This window comes from Meriones unguiculatus, chromosome 10 (assembly GCF_030254825.1).
Source record: "Meriones unguiculatus strain TT.TT164.6M chromosome 10, Bangor_MerUng_6.1, whole genome shotgun sequence".
Lineage (NCBI taxonomy): Eukaryota > Metazoa > Chordata > Mammalia > Rodentia > Muridae > Meriones > Meriones unguiculatus.
In genome coordinates, this window is record NC_083358.1 from 5,816,524 (window position 1) to 5,836,959 (window position 20,436).

The following is a 20,436-nucleotide window of genomic DNA, read 5'->3' on the forward strand; positions in this document are numbered from 1 at the left end:
AAAGCAAGTTGGGGGGAAAAAGGTTTATCTGGCTTATGCTTCCACATCATAGTCCATTATTGAAGAAAGCCAGAACAGGAATCAAACAGGGCAGGCACCTAGAGGCAGGAGCTGATCCAGAGGCCATGGAATGGGTGCTGCTTACTGGCTTGTTCCCTATGTCTTGCTCAGCCTGCTTTCTTATAGAATCCAGGACCACCAGCCCAGGGATGGCACCACCCATCATGGGCTGGGCCCTCCCCCATCAATCACTAATTAAGAAAATGCCCTAAATGCCTGCCTAGAGCCCGATCTTATGGAAGCGTTTTCTCCATTGAGATTCCCTCTTCTCAGATAACTTTAGCTTGTGTCAAGTTGACATAAAAGTATCCAGTGCATACAGCCAGTATCCTAGACACTCCTGTTTTCTGGATGCTCGTGAATGCTCCTGGTCCCTGTGACCCGGAAGTGCCTTTGGAATTCCCTCAAGGGATGAGAGACTACAGTAAACATGCTCTCCTTGGGGTTTTCTTGGGGTGACCATTGTTGGCTCCTCAAGAGTTTGGATATTTTAAAAGTCAGAAGGAAGAAATTCTCTCTCACACTTGTGTGGATCCCTCTCTGGACCTCTGCAGGGCCACACGGAGCTAAGGTTCTGCCCCTTTGGTCTCTTTAAGCCAGGCCTGGCTGGAGGTGAAGAAAATCCAGAGATGGACAAGACCCATTAGGATCCGTGTCTCATAGAAGGCTTTGGGATGCAGACACTAGGTGCCTCCCTGCTGAGTAAATTGGCTGCAGGGATGGAGAGCACATGGCATCCCAGTCAGAGTCACTAGTCCTAGGGCTTTTCCTCCCACTCACTGTCAGGTCCAGCTGCAGCTCCACAGATACTGATTTGCCCAGGCCCTCTCCTGTCCTTTGCTGCCTCGAGATCTGACTAGCCTGGTAGCCTGGCCTCCACTGTCCACACCAACACTCTGGATCTGTCTCCATGTCCGTCCTGAGCACGGTTCTTTCATACACAGACACCTCCCCTTGTAGCCCTGCCCTGTATCACCCTGAGGGCCTAGGGTCCTGTGCATTGTGAACTGTGCCGGCCACTACACTGACCACAAGTAGGTAGTCTGCTCTTCGAGTCATTTGGTAATTAGTGGTGCTGACAGAGGGCAAAACGGTGTCTCAGCCAGAACAATGCCCAGGGTTCCACACCACACCGCCCACGTTGAAGGAGGCCTCTGCAGCACCCATGGAATGAGAAGTGACACTGTTAAAAACATTGTTAGAAAGACACTAAGACAAAACCACCTGAACTCTATCGAGTTGTCATTAACAGAATTTTTTATTTAAGCTGCAGCTGTCCTCAGTTCCCATGGTCTGATTTAGAACTCAGGCCCAGCTAAAGGGGGAGGGCTGTTTTTAAAGGCAAAAGGCCACACTCTGCCCCTGCTGATGTGCGCTTTGGAAGGTGTGAGAGACCATCCAGGTCTTGTGCCGTCATTCCTGGAATTCCTGGTGCTGTCTTCACAGCCTCAGATTGCTCACTGGACTAGCTTCAGACCTAAAATGGAGTCCTCAGCTGCTACAGGCAAACTTGCACCTCCCAGGAGAGTGAGTCAACCGAGGGTCGTGCCCCTCACCACCTCTCCAAAATCACTTGATCTCTAGCAGCCTGTCTGTCCCCATCCACGTGTGCATCCTGAGCCAGGCTGGAGTGCAGCTCTGTGAGGAAGATCATGCGTAATGATATGCAGCAGGCTGACTTCCTTGCCAGTGCCCTGAGGGCGAGGCGCTCAGACAACAGCAGCTGTAAGAGAAATCCAAGACCAATTAGCAGGATCTTAATTAAATAGCTTATTTGATTTGCATCCAAATTATAATTTATGTGTTTCATCTAGACTTGGGTACTTCTCCGCTAACTGTTTGGCATTTTCATGCTAACTGAGGTGGTTCCCTGCTGTGTGTTACATGTTTGTCCCCTGGCAGGGCGCTCCAGGAGACCCAGATTCTGGAACCCACTTTAAGTGGAATGTAGCCTGTCCTTTCAGTCCCCAACTTGGCTCCGCAGCTGAATGCAAATGGAACTTCATAGTCTATGGCCTCCCTGCTTTATGGACTGCTGACTGCTACACCAACCAGTGTCCCTCACAAGGGTGTTACACAAGGTGCTAGAGACATTTGCTTAGTGAACAGCACTGCACTTTCCAGTGCCGCCACCCAACATGTCAAATGTAAACAGACTCTACAGTGGTCGCTCCCATTGGCAAGATAGCTGACAGTAGGGCACCTGTGTCATGGTGCTTAGAGAGAGCCGAGCTCTTGCCTCACAGTTCCCGTCCTGGGACAATTGGAGGCTTGGCTATGGGTATTCTTCATTCTATCTCAGTGCACCCCAAGGAGGAACTAGGGAGTTCTGGTAGGGGAGGTCTAGGGCAAAGGACAAGCTTGTACACAGGAACCAGTGTAATGGAATCAGGCTGCACCCAGGAGAGGTACCCCAGCAGCCAAGCTACTTGAGAAGAAGCTCAGGGGATGGCTCCCTGTGGCCTGAGTACATGTTCAGCCTAACCTCTGTACTTCTGAATGCAGTGACCATGATGATCTCTAAGCTGTGCCCTTCTCTTGAGTCTGTCGGGCACAGCTGTTTTGTCCCTTCCCTTCAGCTTCCATGTTCAGCTCTGGGTCTGTCTATGTGTTCTCTCAGCTTTCAAGCAAAAGGTCCTTCTTCTCTGGCCTAGTGACTCATCCTGACTCATCCCCTTCTGAGAGGCCCACTGTTCCCCATGGCCACACACCAAGAGGGCTGGAGCTCTCAGGAGCTCTCCTCTGCACCATTGGTCGCAGTCAAGATGCAAGACTATCCAGACAGTTACATTTGTCTTGAGACAGGGTCTCATGTACCTCGGACTGACTTCAAAATCATGACATTCCTACGTCTACCTCCTACAGCCGAGCAGCCCAGACTTTATAAGGAGCTTTCTCCCACAGAAGAGTACAAGAAAACTCCGGGGGGGGGACACCCCCAGAGTGAGCTGCTGAGTGGCTCTCAGCCAGTGGCCATTCTCTATCCCGCTCTTGTTCATCCCTCACTGAACACTGCAGCACCAGGTGTGGGTGTGAGGAACAGGACCAGCAGGGTCTCTTGTGGCACAGTCTCCAGCGGGGGAGTGCTCACTTGCTCTCTATGCCTCTCATTGCAGGGCATTGACTTCTGCCCTGGGCAGAATGTCTCAGGAGTCACAACCCATACCCAGGAAGAACACGTGGAACTACCCCTGATCTTCCACCTGGGACGGGACCCAGGGGAGAGATTCCCACTCAGGTGAGGCAGGGGCAGGGTCTGCACGCTGCAGAGGACACACTGGCCAGACAGGCCAAAGGTGAGAACCACATCTGGGTGCCCTGTCTTCCATGGAATTACTCCTCTGGTCTCACAGGGGATGTATGCCTTTGTGAAGACATGAAAAACACAGAGACATGGAACCAGAACCCCAGGTGCCCTTGCTCTTTGGAGCTCTCTTTCTGCTTTTTGTTTGTTTGTTTGTTCCCTGTTGTCCCTCATCCCTACTCCTTCTGGGTCCAGTTCATTGACAGCCCCCAGCAATGGGTCCTATACTCTGAGCTTCCTGTAGGGATGGCCAAGGGCAGGGCAAGGGATCCAGGCATAGGACACATCCATCCACACTGACTAGCCCTGACAGGAAGGAAAGACTGAGGGTGAGGATGTTTAGGGACGTGATCCCAGATTCTGGAGTAAAGTGCTTCAGATGATGGCTAGTACCCTGGAGCTGAGGGTTGCCTCATAGTCCCCACTGGGCAGAAGTCTGTGAACTAAGGAGTCACTGTGCCTGGAGAACCAAAGTGACCAACACTGGGGAATTAAATGGCCACTACAGTCTTGTGTCCCTGCAGGGACATGTTTACATATAAGCCAAGGACATCCTTCCTAACTTCCCTTATTCACAGTGCGCCTGGACACTGTGAATGCCCAGGAGAGATGGCTTAGAGGTTAAGAGGACTGTTCTTCCAGAGGTCCTGAGTTCAATTCCCAGCAACCACATGGTGGCTCATAACCATCTAAAATGAGATCTGGTGCCCCCTTCTGGCCCACTGGTATACATGCAGGCAAAACACCATATAAATAATAAATAAGTAAATCTTTAAAAATAAAAAGAAGTCACTGCACCCATAGTTAGTGACTGGCATCACACCCACCAAAGTCAAAATCTACTAACAGCTCCTCAGCTGACTCAGACCCAGTTCCCTCTGGCTCTCCCCAGGAGGCCAACATAGTTTCCCTAGCAACATGGTAGGTGCCTTGGCTCCTGGAATGTAAGTCCTGTGTCCTGTAGCATCTCTGCCAGGTTGGAAAGCACAGCCGTCTGCTCCATGACAGGCTGCGACTTGCAGAAGGGAGATTATGAGGGCTTTGACAACAGAAGGGTCTCCAAGGCTGCGCTTACTTCCTGTGAGTACCTGTGTCTACAGCACCTCAGAAAGCAACCTTTTGAAAATAGGGTTTTATAGATACTGTTAAGGTCAAATTGTTGGTGTTACTTTTTAAAACTATTTTATTTATGCATCTTAAGCCTCTTTCTCCCTACACTACCCCAATCCCTTCCAAAACCCCAATACCTTGTAGGAGAGAAAGAAGGTTAGTGGAGAGAAGGGACATAGTTTTCCTTGGCTACATCCTGCTGGTTAGGGTGTTTGGATTCCTTGAGGTAAGCCCAGTCTTCATTTTAGATATTTCTAACTTCTTTTTGTCATGCTCCATCAACAGCAACCAGGAGCAGCATGGGGAAGCACCTGCAGCATTCTTCTTTCTCAGAGCCCCCTCAATACTTTGTGGGCTCTGGCATTTATTCCCTCTCCAGAGTCCTCAGATTTAAACTATCTGCAGCTGGCAAAGAGCTCCTCTCAGAGTCCACATGAGGCAAATAGTTTGCTGCTGTGGACAATCTGAATCAGCCCCATATCCCAAACCTGGGATTAAAACAAAACATTTTTACATATAAACCAAAACTTCCATAACACAAGATGACAGTCATCCTGGATAGGGGCGGGGCATTATTCTGAGAGAAGAGGGGACACAGACACCAAGGGGAAAAGGCTGCTTAAGGGCAAGGCAGAGATAAGCCAGGGGGCTGGACCAGACAGGTCCTCTGGAGGGAGTGTGGCCCTGCAGTGTCCCAATTTCAACCTTCTGGCCACCAAACCTTGGCTGTGTGGAGCTTCCTTTCCCTTCCCTTCAGGCAGAGACTGGTATTTCCTCAAGGCCCACAAGGACATAAATGTCACAAACCATAGGAGCTCTGGCGATAAGGGGTAGTGGGGCTATACAGTTGGTTGGGATGGCTGTCCTGTAAGATATGTGCTTGTGTGATTGGCCACCACCCTCAGGACTAACCCAAAGATGACTTTGAGTGATGCCCCTGCTTCATTTACCCACATCTAGCTTATGCTCAGCAGTTTGGCTTCTTGGGGGAATTTCTCATCCCAAGATGCCTCTTCCCCAGGCCTTTTCACTTCCTAAAGGTAAGCCCCACCTGCTGGGCTCAGTGAAGGCTGCACAGTTCCACCCCTTGCAGCAGCTACTCAGACCCTGCCCCAAAGCACCTCTTGGCCTACCTCCTGACTCTTTGAAGACAGGGCATAAGGAAAGCCAGAGATGAATTTCTGGAGATGTCCCCACGAAGAAGCTATGTATGGCCCCCCCTGCTCCATGCTGCTTCTTTGCACTGAGCCTCTCCATGGCAAGGTGACAGCCATAGACTGGGAATCTTAGGACACAGCACTCAGCGCCAGCTGTGGGACAACAGGTGTATTCAGCCACAGAACCTGTAGGGATTTTGGAAAGCCCAAGACTTGTCTTGGAGTTAAGAACAAGCCATGAACATGGCTACTTATAGGGAGAAGGGCATCCAGAGGGTAGCATAGGGAGGTATACATAGGGGCAGAAAGAAGGGTGTGGGCATAGGTAAGCCTCTAAAGATCCAGCCAGACCCACAAGAATTCATCCTGTGGTCCTCTCATGTTGTGTGCCTTAAGGTACAATTGTATAGAGAGAAAGCTCTGGTGTCAGAAGCCACATTGAAGTCTTCAGGTGCTGGGCTAGGACATAACTGGGCCCCAGGAGCCTAAGTCTCCTTCCTAGGAGGCCACTGTGTGTGAAGTGGTCCTGGTACCTTCAGGGAGCAGCCAAAGCCAGCACAAGGGTGGAGTGGCCTCAGTACTGAAGGCCTTCAGGCTCCTTAAAGTTACAGTGATGACTGGGGTACTTGCAGGATACGGGGTACATGGTCATCTTCTCCTCTGTCATTCTGAGACATGAAGAATTCAAGGACCTGGTTCACATGCAGAATTCTCTCCACCCAAAGCATGCCAGGACCTAAGTGTAAATGTCTGAGATTTGTCTGCAGGCTCAGCTTGGCGCTCTGTACGCACACAGCCCAGGCTCTGCCCTGTTATGCCGCTGTAACCATATCAGTGACGTGTGCTGTGCTGAGCTATTCGGCACACCTGAGTGGCCTGTATGCTTCACACTCAGCTGAAGGCCCCCTGACAGTCAGCAGATGGCTATGGCAGGTGTGCGGATAGACCTTGTTTAGATGGTCAGGTAAGGGGAAGTGTACAGGATGGGACAGGACAGGACGCAGAGTGGGTATATAGTTCAGTGTAGATGCCATAGTGTTTTCATCCTTAGTACCTCCAGAAAAGAAAAACTGAGGTAATCGGTCTTGTCTGGGAGGAAATTTTAGCATTAAATTTATTTATTTATTTATTATTTTTGGTCTTTTGAGACAGGGTTTTTCTGGGTAGCCTTGGCTGTCCAGGAACTTACGCTGTAGACAAGGCTGGTCTTGAAATCACAGAGATCCGCCTGCCTCCGCCTCCCAAGTGCTGGAATTACAGGCATGCACCACTGTGCCTGGCTGAAATATTTATTTATTTATTTATTTATTTATTTATTTATTTATTTATTTGAGACAGGGTCTCACTATGTAGCCCTGGCCTGGAACTCACTATGTAGACCAGGCTGGCCTCAAACTCATAAGAGATCTGTCTGCCTCTGCCTCTTGAATGCTGGCTTTAAAGGTGTGAGCCACCTTTAGCATTAACCGTCAAGGAGCCTCCAGCCAGTACCCAAGGCTGGGCCATGGCTCCTTCTGTCCTCGCCATGCAGCCCAGGGGCAGACTTGTTTCCCTGGGATGTGGCAGCCCATGGGTTTTCAGGTCTAGTCCCCTGAGGACTAGGCAAGAGCAGACATGATTTAAAATGACAAAAGACTTGGTCCGCATAGATGTCCTTTCAGCTTCATGGTGGTACCACAGTTGGTGACAGAGTAGAGGTTGGTGATATGTGGACTGTATAGTACATCCATTAACGTGTTTTTTTAGTCAGGCAGTGGTGAGGCACGCCTTTAATCCCAGCACTCGGGAGGAGGCAGAGGCAGGCAGATCTCTGAGTTCTAGGCCAGCCTGGTCTACAGAGTAAGTTCCAGGATAGCCAGGGCTACACAGAGAAACCCTATCTCAAAAAATTAAAAACAACAAACATGTCTTCTTAGTGAAAAATGAATCAAAATGCTGCAAGTGTCTGTGCTTTAGGGATGTGGTTGCTCTTTTGTCTCCATCTGTATCTGACCCCTTCTCAAACATGAGAGAGTACTTTCTAAGGAGAAAGCAAGTGTCATATGTGTATGTGTTTCAAACTAGTACCAACTGCTGTGGCGGTTCCCACAGGGAAGACCTAGTCCTTAGACCCTCAGTCTCTAACCCATACCCCTGGGTTCTCACACACAGGTCATGCTGGCAGTAGCAGGAGGTCTCCCTGCCGCACATAGCTCAGCTTCCTAGGTCCTCATTTCCCTCCCCTGGCAGAGTCTAACAACAGGAGAGCAGCTCACAGTGCAGACAGCTGTCAGGAAGGCTCGAGGGTTACCAGGTAGGAGCCCATAGCCCACTCTTGATGTCAGACTGCCATCCTTGCTCTTCCACCTCTAGAGACCAACTCAGGCCTCAGGCTTCCCAGGCTAGACCACTCTATGTCCTAGGGTATCTTGTGAGACTGCTGAGCTGCCTGCAGGAGCTGACTGGCTCTGGACACAACAGCCTTGTGACCAAGCCTCCTTCTCTCCAGCTTTGCCAGCGCTGAATACCAGGATGTCCTCAGCAGGACCACCCAGGTTGTCCAGCAGCACCAGAAGTCCTTGGTTCCTGGACAGCCACAGCTGAATGTGTGTAACCAGGCTGTCATGGTGAGTGGCCCATGCGTGGGCTTGCCTATGCTTGGATACTGCTGCCCATGCTAGACCTTGGTCTCATCCAGTTTTGAGGATGCCTTGGCTCCCTGTACACACGCAAGCTCAGCCTGGCAAGAAGAAATCATTTTTCTGGGCAGTATGGGAGGGAAATGTACAACATTCCCACTGATGCTGAGGATCGTTGGAGGGTGAGGAGCCTCGTTCAGGACTGGGTTGGGCACAGCCTCCTCTGAGGGTCCCACTGGGGAACAGCTTCTTCACTGCAGTCACAGACTGCTGTCTGAGTTGCTGGCTGGTTATGGCCAAATTCCTTCCCAGGGGGAGATGTAAACATCTACCCCTCCTCCTAAGGTCCCAAAAACCAACAGAGGTACATTCCACCGGAGTTTACTCTGGGGAACCAAAGAACTTATAAGCTTTCTTATAGGACAGTGGGTAAAGAGTTTCAGGCAGGAGATGAGGGAGGCCTTTTAAAGCAGCCATGCTAGCCGTTCTGTACCCAGCCAAAATGACTCCCTCAGAGCTGTGTACACAGAGCTCCCTCCCCCAGTCCTTCCCTACCTCTATACTCCAGCCCCTCCCTAGGGCGGAATTGTGTACAACTGGGAGGAGTGGCTGGGCACTCAGGTGAGAGGCCTGCGATTCTCATGGCCACCCTCCTTAAGGAGAGTGAGTAGTCCAAGCACCAAGCTGTGCTACCTTTTCTGCAAGCAAGGCCAGCTAAACTCATGAAGATGGCAGCAGTCTGGCTCAGGGGATAGTCCCACACGTTACTAGTATTCTTACTATGGTAGGTCGGGGAGTTTCTTCTTAGGACTACCGGGTTCCTAGGGCCTCAGGAGCCCGAGCGTCCTCATGGTGGGCATCACTGTTCCCATCCAGTCTGCAGCTGCTCTGTAGACCAGTGAGCAGCCTCTCGGGACAGTACAGGTCTTTCCTAAGGAGTGGCTGTGACAGTCGGGGGGCTTTGATTGGGTTCACTTTCTCTACCGGTTAAATAATTAAAAGGCCGGAAAAATCTGGAGTACAGCAGGTAGCAATGAGAAATCTCAAATACCACACAGAATTGGCAGCTGAAGAAAGGCTTAACTGAGGTCGAGGACACACACATGCAGCAACACCAAGTCTCAGAGGTTTTTTTCTCCACTCATACAGTGTTTGGTCGGTTTGAAGAAAGCTAGGATTGGCCCAGAACTGTGTGTAGCATGTCCTGGGCAGGCCTTGACATGCTGAGAGACGAAAGCCTGCAAAGCCTTTGTCTTAAGCTGGCGGGCTTTGTCAGGAGGGAGAGGAAGAAGTCTAGCCAGCCATCTTGGAAATTCACCTCCTGTATCGCCTAGACATGGCTCCTCTCCCTGTCTGTCTACCAGGGAGTCTGTCTAACTCCTGCTCTCTCATTGTGTGGCAGCCTCTTGTTCCTGGTTTCCCCCACTTGGAAGCTGCTGAGATTAGGCAGCTGGGTAAAGTTCTGCCCTGAGGCTTCCCTTACTGGGCCTCACTTTCCTTGCAACTTACTTGCCAGTTCCAGCCCACCTACTTCCTTCTCCGCAGAGCCAGAGCTGCTGCTTGAAGCTGCTGTCCTGGGCCCCACGTTCCTACGATTCTGGAAGGCATGGAGATAGGGATGTCTCTGCCCTACAGCCAAGTGGGTGGACGAGGTGGGAGGGCCATATCTTATTAATTGTGCCCAGACCAGAAAAGCCTGAATAACTGCAGTTCTTAAATTTCACTTTCTAGAATTGGGCACCCCCAGGCTGTGAAAAGTTAGGAAAATGTCTGACACCTCCTGAATCTGTCCCTGCAAAGTGCTCCTGGCCCCATTAGCCAAGACCAGAATCTCCAGCCAGCCCTGCAAGTGTCTGGAAGGCCTTGGCCTTGGGACTGATGGATGGAAGAGACCTGAAGAGACTGGCTGCCCTCTGCCTACCTGTCACAGGATGGATGGCCCTGCAATCAGTAAATGATTCCAGACTGCACATCTGGAGCTTCGACCCTGGAGTCCACTCTCCAGCACTGCAGCCTGTTTTCCCAGCTGGCTATTGAAAAATAAGTAGCTCTCACTACCCCTGCTGGCCTTGACAATGATACAGTGCACCAGCCCCAGGTCTGAAGGGCTGTCTTTGCCTCCTCACTGTTCCTGCATATATTTCAACCTTGGTGTTGTAGACAAAGTGAAGATTTCAGCAATGTGCTAAGGACCTGCCATCTACCTGCCCATCCGTGCTCATCCCTAGGTTAACTCCCTTGAGCTATCCTCCCTCTTTTCCACTGGCTACAAACAAGAGACCAAGATAGCACATTTTCCAGCCCAGAGTGAGATCTGTTGCTGCCCCAGGGAGAAAGAAAGATGATAACCTAAGTTTCTAGCCTTGGCTTAGCACAGTATGGGGCTGATTCTGCTGTACCTGCCACCTGTCATACACAGGCTATTAGACATAATTTCCAAGGTCCTTTCCCTGAAGGCTCATGGGAATTGTCCATCATGAACAAGTTTTCCCATCTGTGAAATAACTGTAGTGCCAAAATGGCATTGTAAAGGTTGGAAAATAATAATGAAGAGATTGAGAGACCAAGAATAAAGGAACAGGAAGTATGTTTGCTCTGATATCCTTGGTCCTATTTATTTACTTATTTTGAGACAAGGTTTCTTCTGTATTGACCAGGCTATCCTGGAACTCACTCTGTAGAACAGGCTGGCCTTGAACTCAGAGATCCATCTCCTTCTGCTGGTTTTTAAGACAGAGATTATGTTGGGAGACATTGGCATTAGATGTCCACGTACCTGTTGCATGAACTTTCCCTGTGAGACATAAACATCTATATGCCCCAGATGGGATACCAGTGACAGACTAAAGGAACCGCTGCCTCCAGTGAATTCATTGCTGCATCACCCAAACTGAAAAGTCTCAAGCCAGCATGGATGACAACTTCCCTATAGATACATACATGGAGCCTCCCCTCCATTTACTTTCTACCCTGTATATATTGATTGATTAAATAAAATGGAATGAGCTAATGGTGAGACGAAGCTATATTATATGAATGAAGGTTTATTAGGAGCAGCGTGGGAAGGGAAGGGATAGAGGAAAAGCATGCAGAGAGAAAGGGGAGGAGGAGAGACAGAACAGAGCAAGAGAGGGGGTTGTTGGTATTCAGGCATCAGGCTTCTGGGTTGCCTAGTAACCTATGATGCCATCACATGTGTCGCCAGCACCGATCAGCTGCATGGGAGCTGTAATTGGACCCCTCTCTCTTGTGCTCTTGCTCTTCCTCTCTCTTGCTTTCTCTCCTTTCTCCGTCGGGGGCCCCTTCCCCTCCCCTTATCATGTCTCTCTCATCTCTCTCCATCTCCATCCAATAAACCTCTTTCATAAATCTGTTGTTCGCATCATCATTGCATGGGGGGGGGGGTAAGGGTAAGGGAGAGAGAGGAAAGAGCAAAGGGCAGAAAGGATGGGAGGAACCAAAATGTCTGGATTATATAGTGAAAGGCCTCTGGGAGAGGGGAAGCCCAGCACCAGGGTAGGGCAGGCATGCCAGCCACGGCCTGCAGCAAGTAGAGATCTAAAATACATACTCTAGCGCACCTCCAGAGACCACTTCAGATGGAAGAACTGTAGCAGGCAGGGAGGTGGGGGTCGGGGAAGGAATGGTTGGAATCCACTAGACCCTCCCGCACCCTCTCCTTTGATGGAGCATAGGCCCAATCTGGAGGATCTCTTGAGTAATTACAGCTGCACTGAAGATGATAATAACCACTACACTCAAGAGGACAGTCTTCCACATCACTGCCTGTTGATCCATGCACTGTTGGGCAGGTAGATCCTATGTCCGTGACAGATCTTCTGGTCCCCCATGCGAAGAGGACACATCCTGTTGGAGATGCACAGGAGGGCCTGTGGCCGAACGGTAGGCATTCCCCACCCAGGTGTGCTATCCTGCTTTTCCTCTCCGCTCTAGGCCGTACACAATGCTCTTGCACCTCTGGACCCGAGACTATCCTCCAGCTCCCTTCGAGCTAATTCCGGAAAAGCAGGGGCTGAATCTCAGCCCCTCCCAGAGTGCACAGAGGGAAGGAACCCAAGGCGAAACCACACCAGGGGCCTTGAGCAAGACCTGCCCCGGCCTTTCCCGGTCCTGCAGGCTGGCCTCGGGAAAAGCGGGACCGGAAAGGCACGCGGGAGCCAGACCCAAAAAGGTGCGCATCTTTTTTCCACCCATATGTCCTTGAAGCAGGGATACTTATGTTTAGGCAACTCAAGAAATAATCCCGGGTTTCCAATTTGAAGTAATTTAGGGTTCGAGCAAATACGCTACTTCCTGCCTGAGGCCACTCTTCCACCCAGTCTAGCAGAGGCCACGCCCCCGCGCCCAGCCCCGCCCCCGCCGCCCCTCGTGATAGACCCTCCACCCGCACTCAGGACGTCCCGCCACAGAAGCCCCGCCCACCGAGGACGCCCCGCCCTTGTTCCCGGGACAGGCTTGACCCTAGCCAGTTGACACCTCACCTCCGCCCTTCCTCTCACGCACGCGGCCATGGCGGAACCCGAGTTGCAGCTGGTGGCGCGGCGCATCCGCAGCTTCCCCGACTTCCCCATCCCGGGCGTGCTGTTCAGGTGCGTCCACGAGCCGCCCAGGCGTTGGCGCTGCGTCCTCAGCCCTCCGGCGCAGGCGCGTGAGCTGTCTCCGGGATCTTGCGGGGCCTCCGCCCAGCCATACCCAAGTCACCATCCTGTGTTCCCAGGGATATCTCGCCCCTCCTGAAAGACCCGGACTCCTTCCGAGCTTCCATCCGTCTCCTGGCCAACCATCTGAAGTCCAAGCATGGCGGCAAAATCGACTACATCGCAGGCGAGTGTTCTTGCTAGGCCGTGCCCGTTCCCACTGTCAGGGCCGCCATCCCGTGTTCCCTTTTTCGTGTCACCCACACCCACCCCTCCTTTCTCTGACACTCCCAAGTTCCCTGTTCCTCTCTGCCTTGGTCCCATATTCACCCCGGATGACTGCGGAGTCTCCCACCCTCTGACCTCTGCTCTCAAAGCCTGTCCCTACTAGAGATGAACTCTGCTCTGTCCATGTGTGCAGGGCCAGCTCTTCCTCTTAGGCCTGGAGCTTGGCTAGCACCCCGGCAGCAGGACTGGGAAGTGCACGTGTGTGTTCTGAGGATAACTTTGAGTCAGGCCCTGGAAACCCTCAGCCTCGGGATGGACATCCTTGCTAGTGGTCGCCTTGGGACAGCAAGGAGCGTGCCTGGGCAGGCCTCAAGCCCAGTAGCCTCCGGGGCTGTTTATTTCTCTCTCCCCTTGCACAAGCTCCAGGCTCCATGCGTGAGTTTCTGAAACACGCTAGGGTAGCTGAATGTCCACCAGGGGAGTCCAGAGGGAGGGTGGGCACCCCAGGGTGGCCCTGGCAAATGCTCAGGGGCCAGAGTACTCGTGCCCACTTCACTTCCTGTTGGAACCCCCTGGCCATGCTCCAGAAATGAGGGTATGTATGCATCTTTCCACTTTAGCACAGGTCTGGAAGTGACCTGGAGTCAAAGGAACCCAAGGTGAAACTACACCAGGGGCCTTGAGCAAGACCTGCGCCGGCCCTCCTGGTCCAGAAGGCTGGCCCCGCAGCCTGGGATGCACCCTGTAGCTGAAATGCTCCGGGTAGATGCTGCATTTGAGCGTGGCCAGAGCCATCTCTATTATTGTCCTCTCTACCTCTGGCCTGTAGGCTATCACCCAGCTCCACCCAACACCTCTCCTCCCTTACCCTGACAGGCCTGGACTCCAGGGGCTTCCTGTTTGGCCCCTCCCTAGCTCAGGAGCTGGGCCTGGGCTGTGTGCTCATCCGAAAGCGTGGGAAGCTGCCGGGTCCCACTGTGTCAGCCTCCTACGCCCTAGAGTACGGGAAGGTAAGCGAGCTTTGGGTAGAGGAAGCACAGGGTCAGACCACTGCCTCGGATGTTTAGGAGTAAATGTTGGGGCTCAGAGAGGTTGAGACACCGGGCCAGGCTTGCACCACCAGGAAACACGGGGAGGCCAGCAGTGGAAAGCAGGCCAGGCAAGTGGACACTTGTTAGCTCCTAGACTCTCACACTGCTTCCTGTCTTCAGGCTGAGCTGGAAATCCAGAAAGATGCTTTAGAACCCGGGCAGAAAGTGGTCATTGTAGATGACCTCCTGGCCACTGGAGGTAAGAGCCACCCGCACTTTACAGGTTACGAAGGGCCAGGCCCTGTCCAGGTGCTGGCTTAGCAAAGAACCTTACCACTTCTCTTCTCCCTTCACACCAGGAACCATGTGTGCCGCCTGTCAGCTGCTGGGCCAGCTCCGGGCCGAGGTGGTGGAGTGTGTGAGCCTGGTGGAGCTGACCTCGCTGAAGGGCAGGGAGAAGCTGGGACCTGTACCGTTCTTCTCTCTCCTGCAGTACGAGTGACTGGGGAGCTGAATGGTTGCTACACCCCTGCTCCCAGCACCAATAGCTGGACCAATAGCCCTGGGCACCTAAGTGGCCTTTATGAACTACCAGCTGCTCTTCTGTGACTGTGTTCACGTGTTTCTTTGGTCAGCTGATGGCCAGGCCTATGGACCACCTGGGGCCTCGCATCTTCTAGATTTACCAGACCCTGGAATGGGGCCCCAGCTGTGCTATGGAGGGCATGACAGCAAAAGCAATAAACGGTTTTGTTACACATGCTGTCTCCTGCCTATTGCACAGGGCACATTCCATAGCCTCCAGAATGACATTACAGGGACAGGGGGCTCAGTGTCATTTTGTGGACCTCCCCACAATAGGTGGAAGCTGGCAGGCTCAGCTGTGGATAGAAGGCACAACCCCTAGGAAGCACGTACTACTTTTATTAGTCTCCCTTTGATAGAGATAGCTAACTACATACAAATTTAGTTTAAACAGCGTTACTACTTTTCTAGGCCATTCCTTTAGGACCAAAATGAAGTCACTACCTTAAACTGTCTTTTAGTCAGGCGTGGTGGCACGTCTTTAATCCCAGCACTCAGAAGTCAGATAGGTGGTTCCATGAGTTTGAGGCCAGCCTGGTGGTGAGTCCAGGATAGCCAAGGCTATGCAGAGAAACCCTGTCTCCAAAAACACCCTGTATTCTGTAGCTGGGCCTGGTGGTGCACACCCCAGCAGGTGGATCTCCAGTTTGGTCTATGTAGTTCTAGGACAGCCAGCGCTACACAGAAAAACTCTTGTCTCAAAAAGAAAAGATCCAACTTTGTTTAAACATCAATAGCAAGTTGCAGGGATGCTGGGAATGACAGAACCAGCCTTGCATGTGCCAAGCAAACACTCTGTCGCTGAGCCACACTTCCAGCAAATTCTTCCAGGACGAAAGCCTGATCTCACTAGTCACGAAAGAAATACTGCACAACAGCACCATTCAAAGGGATCCTACGGTGACAGGTTCAGTTTAATCTTAGTGGTATTTTATTTATTTAAATCTTAGATGACTTTACAAAAAGCCAAGACTAACAGTCATATCCAGGGCCATACAGGTATAGGAGGTTAAATTCAAAACAAAACACAAAACAAACCACAAAAATCTTGATCTCAAAACCTATAAAGATAACTTCATTAAATACAAAAGGCCCAATATCACTCAGCCACTCAATTATCGTCCTTGTGAAATTTGTCAGAAGTTCAAGTTCTGTGTGTGTGTCCTTCGGGCTCTGAGCAAGACAGCAGCTGTCAGGAGCACGGAGGAACAAGGCTAGGCAGGCCCAGGGCTTCCACCTGGACCTTGATCTTGACAGTACCCAGAACTAGCCTTGAGTAGCTCGTGGGATGGACATCTAACATACCCTGCTCTCCCCGCGTACTTCCCCAACACTCCACAAGTGCTGGGGCTAGGGTACACCAAAGGCTCAGAAGCCAGTTTAACACCGACACTTTACAAGATCCATGGGCACAACAGCTGCCCATACTGGCGGTAGGGCCTTGGGCCTGAGATGTGGAGAGCAAAGCTTAAGTGGGTTGTACTGATGAAAGGAACAGGCAGTCAGGCAATGAGTGCGAGTCACAGACTCTCGGTGTGGACCTGGTGGGCCAGCCTCGCAGTGAGGCCAGCCAGGTCAGTAGCTTTATCCAGCTTGATGTAGGTGTCAGTGCGAATGCGATGCAGGCTGAGCCAGTCTGGCAGCAGCTCGGCCAGGAGCAGCAGGTGCTTCTCCATCTCCCCTGGGCTCAGGGCAGCTTGGCAACTGTCCACCATCCTTGCACAGACCACCTCCATTGTGAGTGCAGGCTTACGCTCGGACACGAAGACACCACGCAGCACGCGGGCCAGCTCTGGCAAACGCTCTAACCTCCGCAGCCGAAGCTCCTGCTCGGGGCACCGCGTCATCTGTGCTAGCTGCTTCTGGACCTCCTTGGCCCTTATCTGCATGAGGGAGGGTGAGCAGCAAATGGTCACTAAGGGGCCCCTCTCATCACCAAGTCCCCCTAACCTGTTACCCAGGACTTACCCGTGCCAGCAGGGCTTGTGACACACCCTTGAGGGCACTGGAAGTGGCAGCAGGTGGGGTGGCTGGTGGGGTGGCTGGGAGCGCTGGACCAGAGGAGCCAGGACTGGCAGGCTCCGCTGAGCGCAGGGCCAGGTTACTCAAGGCCTTCTCCATCTGCAGAGGTCACAAAAGGTCACAAACTGCCCCATCCTTGTGAGAGGGAGCCTCACCCAGGAAGTATTGGGAGTCCCCAGCATATGTACACAGCCAGCTGTGCGTGTGTGCATTCATGTGTGTGTTGCCAGGGTACAGAGCACATCTGACTTCTCTGTGCCCTCAGCTGATGGAGCATCAGGACAACCCAGAAGCACTCAGCTAGCCCTCTGGGGTTAGGCAGCCATATTCCCTGAGGAGAAAGGAATGAAATTAGAGGCTAGAGAACCTCACCTTGGGTGACATCAAGCTGCGGGCACGGGCCAAAACCTCCTGGGCGGTGGTGAGCTTCTCCGAGACAGGAGGCTGGGGCAAGTCAGCTGGCTCAATATCAGGCACTTCATCCACATTGAAGCGCGGGTGCCAGCGTGTCAGCTGGTCTTCGGGCACGGCCATAGGGGGGTTCAGTGAAGCAAGGAAAGCCTGAAGGAAAGGAGGAGAATGCTGGACTGCTCATTTCATGTCCAGCCAGAAAGAAGAACCCCTGGGCAAACAATTTAGCCTTTCTGTGCCCAGGTACACAGTCAAATATAATGAAAGGCATGTTCCTAGCACACGGGCATGGCTGACTAAATGACTCGAAAGCCCTCACAGGGTCTCAAGTTAATCCTGAGCGCCCAGCTTGTGTTCCAGGCTCCCAGGGTCCCCAGCTCCAGCCTATAGTGTAGGTGTTGGCAGCAGAATCAACCCTCCTCACACTTAAAGATAACCATAGCCAGGGGTTGGGACAAACCTTTGTATTTGAGGTAAGGACAGCTACTGAAGGGGAAGCAGGGCCACTAGGGCTACTGTCCACTAACAGCAGGGACTGAACCTGCTCAATGACCTCCACAAACCCCGAGCATTCACCTTGTGATGCTCCTTGACCCGCTGCACCAGGTTCTGCCGGAAGACCTGCCGGCGCTGCAGGAGGCACGTGGCAGTGAGCTGTGTGACACCACCGCCAGTCTCTGTAAGGGGAAACCACGGTGAGCCCAGGGCCCGAGACCCAAAAACCAGGCCCAGGACCACACCTCACGCTCACCCACAAAAGCCCAAGACGAGTGAGAACACCCAAGACCTCTCCAAAGACTCACCCTGGTCCAGCAAGGGCTCTATGGTGAGCTGGTAATCAGATCTCTTGACGCCGTCCTTGAAAGTGGGGACGTTGCATTCCTGGCGGAAGCAGTAGGACATGGGGTACACGGTCTTGATCTGGCCCACATTGCGCTCCTCAAAGCGCCTGCAGAAGGAAGAAAGGGCTGGGTGAGACGGAGCGGGCTGGGCAGCCGGCACCAGACATCAAGAGAACTCAACAGGCTCCCACTCACTTGCGCATCATGTCCTGAACGCCCTGCTTGACTTTAGCAAAGGTGGCCGTCTCAGCGCGGTTGTGAAGCATGCTCACGATGGTGTCCATGCTGCGGAACATCTCTGCCAGCACTTGATACTTGTAGGGGAGGACGAGGCCCGGGGGGCCAGGCTGGGCCAGGGCATGGAAGCGCTGGTAGGCAGGGGCTTTCTCGACACTGTCAATGGGGCAGCAGTCTCGTCAGACTACCAAACGACACGGTGTGACACCACTCACCCCACACCAGCCAAGAGGGCAGCACAGCTCTCTGCAACCAGAACCCCAGAACTACCCAGTCGCAGAGTGCATGCAGATCCGCTGCTGCCTTGAGGCCCACATCAGGAAGAGACAAGCAGCAGCCTGCTCCACACACCAGCTCTGCCTTACCTGCCTGCAACTCAGGGAGAGGCAGACAGGCAGGCACAGCACCCACAGCTCCCTATAATCCTCAGAACGAGGCAGGGCCAGGGGTGACGATGCCCTTTTCAGGTGGTGGACAAGGGCATAGCGCCAGGAAGGAGCACACTGGGGTATTATCTAGGCACTCTGGCTCCAAGCCCCATGGCCACACATGTCTCCCCAGAAGGCCATCCACCCACTCAGGCCCTACAGTGCCTCCCAAAGGCCCATCCTCCCCTGGACCTTGTGGCCCACTAGTACTCACCATGGTTCCTCTGTGGGCACCTTGGCATCTGGGGTACAAGGCTCCACAGCATTCTCCTGGATTCTAGTCCTTAGGGCCCGAGCCTGGGCTCCCAACTTCCGTGCCCGCCTCAGGCAAGACTTGAGATCTGAGATGGAATCCTCTGAAGGGACCTGGGGACACAGGTGCTTGTCAGTTCTGCCAGCTGTCCACATCCCTGCCCACAGTCCACCCTCAGCCCATCCTCCTTACCTTGTCCCGCTGTTGAGCTGTGGCACAAAGGCCTGTGCCGTCTGAAACACTGGCACTCTTTATTCTCTTGGCGGGGGATGGGAGTGCTGGGGGGCCAGGGTCAGCTGGAGAGCTGGGCTCAGCTGGGGCACTGGGGCAGGAGTCCTGGCAATTAAGAAGCCACAGATCAATAAACTGGGGTGAGGAAGGGTACCTGCTCGGTAGGAAGAGCACCGGCCTGCAGAGCTAGAACCAGACTGTCAGTTCACTCAACCCTGAGGGCTGGAGCCAGGCTCTAGGGGGTGCCTGTCAATCGAGATGTTTGATGAAGCAGTTAGGAAAGACCCACCTGGCCTGCTCCTTGCTGTAGCAGCTTTCGGGCCTGACTCTCCAATGCCTTCCCTCCTTTTCAGGAGCTCCAGCCCAGTGCTTTGCGGAACCTGCCTGCCTGCTGTAGCCTCCCAGTAAGTCTAGGTGGCCTCTCGCTGCCCTCGTCTGCGGGGACTGACTCCCCTGGGCGGAGGAAGAGGTGCCCAAGCTGCTCGCGATCCTACTGCTCCCTGCATCTTGGCGCCCAGTCCCCTGCCTGAGCGCCCGATAACCAGGATTTCCTCTCCTAACCAAGGGTCCTTTAGGGTGGCGCGCACGCCTCACCAATCCAGGCAGCCGCAACCTCCGGCGCGCGGGCGGCGAGGGCTGATCGCTCCTGGGTTCGGCGTGGGGACGGGCACGCTTACGGCTGCTGCTCCGGGTGAACTCGGGGGTCACGAGCCCACTGGGGCTCGGGGTGAGGCAGGTCGACTTGGCCCGCGGAGCAGTAAAGCCCGGGCGACGGCACGCATAGAAATCGGTAACACGACTCTGCGCCATGGCGCCAAGAAGCTAGTTCCCGCGGATTTCGCGCGGTTTTCGCGGCTTCAGCCGCGCCCCGCCCAGGCCGTACCATTACGCACAGCTCTGGGAGGGGGAAACGTGCATACTCTAGAGCATGCGTGCTAGCATGCACCAAGACACGCATGCGTCAGGCCGGGCCCTCCCCCTCCCCCCCACCATCCCCACCGGCGCCACACCTTTGGATTGGGTGACAGTGTTTGGGAGGGAGAAGGGGCAGGAACGGGTTCGACCCCTGAGCACTGGCGCGCTCAGCAATGAGCTATCCGCGTCATTTCCGCGCGCAGCTAGGCTGTGACGCGTAAGCATTTCAAAGCCACTTCGCGTGCTGCTTGGAGAGTGGCGGCTGGGAGGCCATGGCTCCTGCCCCCGGCAAAGTGCCGATCAGGTGAAGGAGATGCTTTTGCTCCTGTTCCTCATATTTGCAAAA

General features: G+C 53.2%; 3 protein-coding genes and 1 long non-coding RNA gene across 6 annotated transcripts in view; 2 read left to right on the top strand and 2 right to left on the bottom strand.

Moving 5' to 3' along the window:
* Galns (galactosamine (N-acetyl)-6-sulfatase) overlaps positions 1-11,265 on the top strand; it is a 33,499-nt gene extending 22,234 nt beyond the window's left edge. For 2 of the 3 annotated variants that reach the window (XM_021631188.2, XM_021631185.2), the window contains 3 exons: positions 3,177-3,298; positions 8,120-8,237; positions 9,981-11,265. In XM_021631188.2, coding sequence (XP_021486863.2) covers positions 3,177-3,298; positions 8,120-8,237; positions 9,981-10,067 — 327 coding nt within the window. In that variant the 3' untranslated portion in view covers positions 10,068-11,265. Of the gene's footprint in view, positions 1-3,176; positions 3,357-8,119; positions 8,238-9,980 lie in introns of those variants that run through there. The other variant, XR_002476238.2, reaches the window with a different exon arrangement.
* On the bottom strand, positions 1,295-12,890 carry LOC132656794 (uncharacterized). The gene is made up of 2 exons (XR_009594511.1): positions 12,752-12,890; positions 1,295-1,783 (listed from the first exon to the last, which is right to left on the bottom strand). It is a non-coding gene; the product is annotated as an uncharacterized LOC132656794 (long non-coding RNA).
* On the top strand, positions 12,719-14,924 carry Aprt (adenine phosphoribosyltransferase). The gene is made up of 5 exons (XM_021631134.2): positions 12,719-12,859; positions 12,988-13,094; positions 14,012-14,145; positions 14,347-14,425; positions 14,526-14,924. Exons 1-5 carry the CDS (start codon positions 12,780-12,782, stop codon positions 14,666-14,668), a joined length of 543 nt encoding a protein of 180 aa, XP_021486809.1. The 5' UTR covers positions 12,719-12,779; the 3' UTR covers positions 14,669-14,924.
* Positions 14,925-15,659: 735 nt separating this feature from the next.
* On the bottom strand, positions 15,660-20,106 carry Cdt1 (chromatin licensing and DNA replication factor 1). The gene is made up of 9 exons (XM_021631140.2): positions 19,770-20,106; positions 19,137-19,280; positions 18,906-19,057; positions 18,222-18,419; positions 17,988-18,133; positions 17,761-17,861; positions 17,146-17,334; positions 16,720-16,872; positions 15,660-16,634 (listed from the first exon to the last, which is right to left on the bottom strand). The coding sequence occupies exons 1-9, from the start codon at positions 19,983-19,985 to the stop codon at positions 16,272-16,274; spliced, it is 1,662 nt and encodes a 553-aa protein (XP_021486815.1). The 5' UTR covers positions 19,986-20,106; the 3' UTR covers positions 15,660-16,271.
* Between the last annotated feature and the right edge of the window lie 330 nt (positions 20,107-20,436).

Bases quoted from the DNA above. Each gene is read 5' to 3' on its own strand.
- Cdt1 (XM_021631140.2), bottom strand. From the start codon at position 19,985: ATGGCGCAGAGTCGTGTTACCGATTTCTATGCGTGCCGTCGCCCGGGC. The intron at 19,281-19,769 runs GTGAGGCGTGCG...CTTAATTGCCAG, and splicing joins GGTTGCGGCTGCCTGGATTG to GACTCCTGCCCCAGTGCCCC. The intron at 18,420-18,905 runs GTGAGTACTAGT...CCCCATTGACAG, and splicing joins GTGCCCACAGAGGAACCATG to TGTCGAGAAAGCCCCTGCCT.
- Aprt (XM_021631134.2), top strand. From the start codon at position 12,780: ATGGCGGAACCCGAGTTGCAGCTGGTGGCGCGGCGCATCCGCAGCTTC. The intron at 13,095-14,011 runs GCGAGTGTTCTT...TTACCCTGACAG, and splicing joins CAAAATCGACTACATCGCAG to GCCTGGACTCCAGGGGCTTC. The intron at 14,146-14,346 runs GTAAGCGAGCTT...TCCTGTCTTCAG, and splicing joins ACGCCCTAGAGTACGGGAAG to GCTGAGCTGGAAATCCAGAA.